Here is a 3,424-nt window from a genome sequence, read left to right as displayed (position 1 = left end):
GCTTTCAATCTTATTACAGCAGCAAACCTCAAAACATCAACCTCAAATTGAAAAATCGCAAATTTACAACTTTTCTTGATTGTTGTACAATCCATATATAAAAGGGAATAACCATAACCATAAAGGTTTATAAATATTAAATCAAATCAAGAATTGGGTTTCGATAAATACACCATGAAATTGAAACAGAAACCTGATTGATTCAGGTCGGGTCAGATCATGTCCTGAGACCATAAACCATCTTTGAGTATTTATCTTTAATCCACCTAAAGCTTTTCTTGATCGACCCTTTGACTTTTCCTTCGACAGTATAAGCTTTGTAACTAGCAACCCTTTTCTTTCGTTGCAATTCTGGATCAGTCAAGCTCCAGATTCTTGAAATCGACCCACCACTGTTTCCTTTCTTGAACTCCATACCCGTTTGATTATTGTTATATGTGTTTTCGATCTGGGTTTGTGAAGACGATGCATAAGATGCACTATGGCATCTGAAATCTTGAATGTTAGGTGGATTGTGGGTGTTGTAAGCCTCTATTTGCATCTTGTTTCCATTGTAGGATTTGGATCTAAAATCTTCCATTTTTAGGGTTTGTGTTTTCCCCCCTCTCTCTACTCTCTAGTAAGTTCGTGGATTTCTCTTTCTCTCTCTCTAGTGGCATGAGGATAAAGAGAAAAAGGCAGCTAAAGGACTCGTGATATTGTGGAGGATTTAATGGAGAAATCCCAAATTCATGTGATTTTGTGTGGATTTAGGATATTTAATGAGGTGGATTGTAGTTCCCAATTATGAGAAACAATGGAATATTAAATATGTTTACAAAAATTTAATATGATCTATAGAATATATTCTATAGTCTATACAAAATATTCTATGGTCTATACAAAGGAAAGTGTGATCTAATTATTATAATTGTGATATTTGTATTTTGAACTATAGAATAACTATAAAAAAGTCAATTAGTTATGTCACGCATGTCATATATAGTAAATTTGACCAAATCAATATAAACAACAATCCTACCTCACTTCAATTTTTAAATCGAAAATCATTAAAAAAAATCAATCTAAAGTTCCAATATGTACGAGTCAAACTTATGCACGATTTTACAAGGAGGAAGTTAGTGGTTGCATTCAATGTTCCATATTTTAGTGTTTTTCGATTATTAATTTATTATCTCTAGGTTCGACCAAGTTTGTTGATTCTAAAATATACTTGTTAGTTTAGTTATGTGACAATAGAAAAATGTATGGTAATAGTATTATTTAAAACCTTTTATATCGTTTTTATTTTATTTTATAATTTTCTTTAAATAAAATGATTTAAAAAATGTTATATAATAGTGATAAAATGTAAAAATTAAATTGCATGTGAAGATATAGATTGAAGTCCTAGTCTTTAGGACTCACGTTTATTTTTTGGTTCCTAATTGTATGCAGGTAGGTTAGGAGTCTGTTTCATTCTTCTGTGTATTTATAACTATGTATTTATAACTGTAACATTATATGAAAACTTGAGATCCATCTTTTTTACTCTGTTATGGTATCAGAGCATTAGGATACTCATAATCCTTTTCGTTTTTTTTTATCGGGCATAATCCACCATGGCAACCGCCACCAATCAGCAATTCCTCGCTGCCGCCCAAATTGCCTCCACCAACCTGAACTTTCAGATTCCACCCATTAGCATCAAGCTAGATTGTCAAAATTATTCCTTGTGGCGTACCACAATTGTTTCTGTCCTTGAATGTTTTGATCTTGATTCCTTTATTCTCAATCCGGCTCCACCTCCTGAAACTATTACTCTTACTGCCCCTGCCCTACAAGCAGCCGATGCACCACCTGTTGTTCCATATCCACACCAACCACTACTCCCTCTAGTGACACTCTCCTTGACAATGCTATCTCCATTCCACTTCCTATTGTTCCATCTCCTAACACAGACTCCACACCAACCACTACTCCCTCTTCCACCACCTTTCATTCCTCGGACACACCGGTCACTTCATCCATCCCTTCACCACATGCCACTTCTCCTACTGATCCTCCCACGCCACCTTGTCCATCTCATCTGCACCCCACAATTAGTTCTCAGGCGAAAAGCCCACCTCTAACATATTTCTGACCCGCTGCCAACTCAAGCCACCAAATGACTACACGAGCTCATACTAACTCCCTCAAACCAAAAATCTTCCGCACCGATACTATTTCTCCACCCACTGTTAAGCCAAACAATATTCCCCAATCCCTTCAAAATCCTTTTTGGTTAAATGCAATGAAAAATGAATATGAAGCTTTAATGCGTAATAAGACTTGGACACTTGTTCCACGTCCATCTAATGCTAATATTGTTGGTTGTAAGTGGATTTTCAGAATCAAGCGACATTCGGACGATACTATTGAACGGTACAAGGCGAGGCTCGTTACTAAGGGATTTAGTCAAGAGGAAGGAGTTGATTTTTTTTAAAAATTTTAGTCCGGTGATAAAACCCACCACTATTTGATTGGTGATCTCCATTGCTCTATCCAAAAAATAGGTCATTCACCAATTGGACATAAACAATGCCTTCTTGAATGGAGTGTTAACGGAAGAAGTATACGTGGAACAACCACGTGGGTTTCAACATCCTTCTCCTCCCAATGCGGTATGCAAACTTCATAAAGACTTGTATGGCTGAAACAAGCACCAAGAGCATGGTTTAATCAACTCAAGCAACGTCTAGTTACTCATGGTTTTAGAGCATTTCACTCTAATACATCTTTGTTTGTTCATACCTCTAATGTTGTTGTCATCTATATCTTAGTTTATGTTGATGACTTAATAATTACATGCAATAATCCATACATGATACAACAACTCATCCAACATCTCAATTAAACATTTGTATTGAAGGATCTTGGTAATCTTACATATTTTCTTGGTGTCCAAATACTAACTCAAGTCATGGACTTCAATTGTCACAACAACAATATATTTGTAATATCCTCCTATGCACAGAAATGCTTGATGCAAAGCTAGGCACGACACCAGCAGATCCTTCACTACCTTTCCACCTTGACGATGACCCTTTTTCAGATCCTAAGCTCTATAGACAAACAGTTGGTTCCTTACAATATGCAACTATTACACATCCAGACATCTCTTTTGTTGTCAATAAAGTTTGTCAATTCATGCATGCACCTACAACTCTCCATTGGCAGGCGGTAAAGCGAATTTTAAGGTTTCTAAATGGAACTTTGTACCATTGTCTCCATTTTCACAATCACACAGCCTCATCTCTTTCAACCTATTCAGAATCTGGTTGGATTTTAGACAAGTTTGACAGCCACTCACAATATGGGTTTTTTGTTTTTCATGGTCCAAACTTTATTAGTTGGACATCCATAAAACAATGGGTAGTTGCAAGATCTAGTACAGAGGCAGAAT

The 3,424-nt window shown here is 36.1% G+C and overlaps 1 protein-coding gene across 1 annotated transcript; it reads right to left on the bottom strand.

Moving 5' to 3' along the window:
- Positions 1–217: 217 nt before the first annotated feature.
- Positions 218–580, bottom strand: LOC145050640 (DUF3511 domain protein (DUF3511)). Its single transcript, XM_078998858.1, has one exon. It carries the CDS (start codon positions 578–580, stop codon positions 218–220), a length of 363 nt encoding a protein of 120 aa, XP_078854984.1.
- Between the last annotated feature and the right edge of the window lie 2,844 nt (positions 581–3,424).

The sequence above is a fragment of the Lactuca serriola genome, chromosome 5 (genome assembly GCF_051521515.1).
Source record: "Lactuca serriola cultivar US96UC23 chromosome 5, Lser_US96UC23_V15, whole genome shotgun sequence".
In the NCBI taxonomy this organism is placed as follows: Eukaryota; Viridiplantae; Streptophyta; class Magnoliopsida; order Asterales; family Asteraceae; genus Lactuca; species Lactuca serriola.
This window is presented reverse-complemented; position numbering and strand designations above follow the sequence as displayed.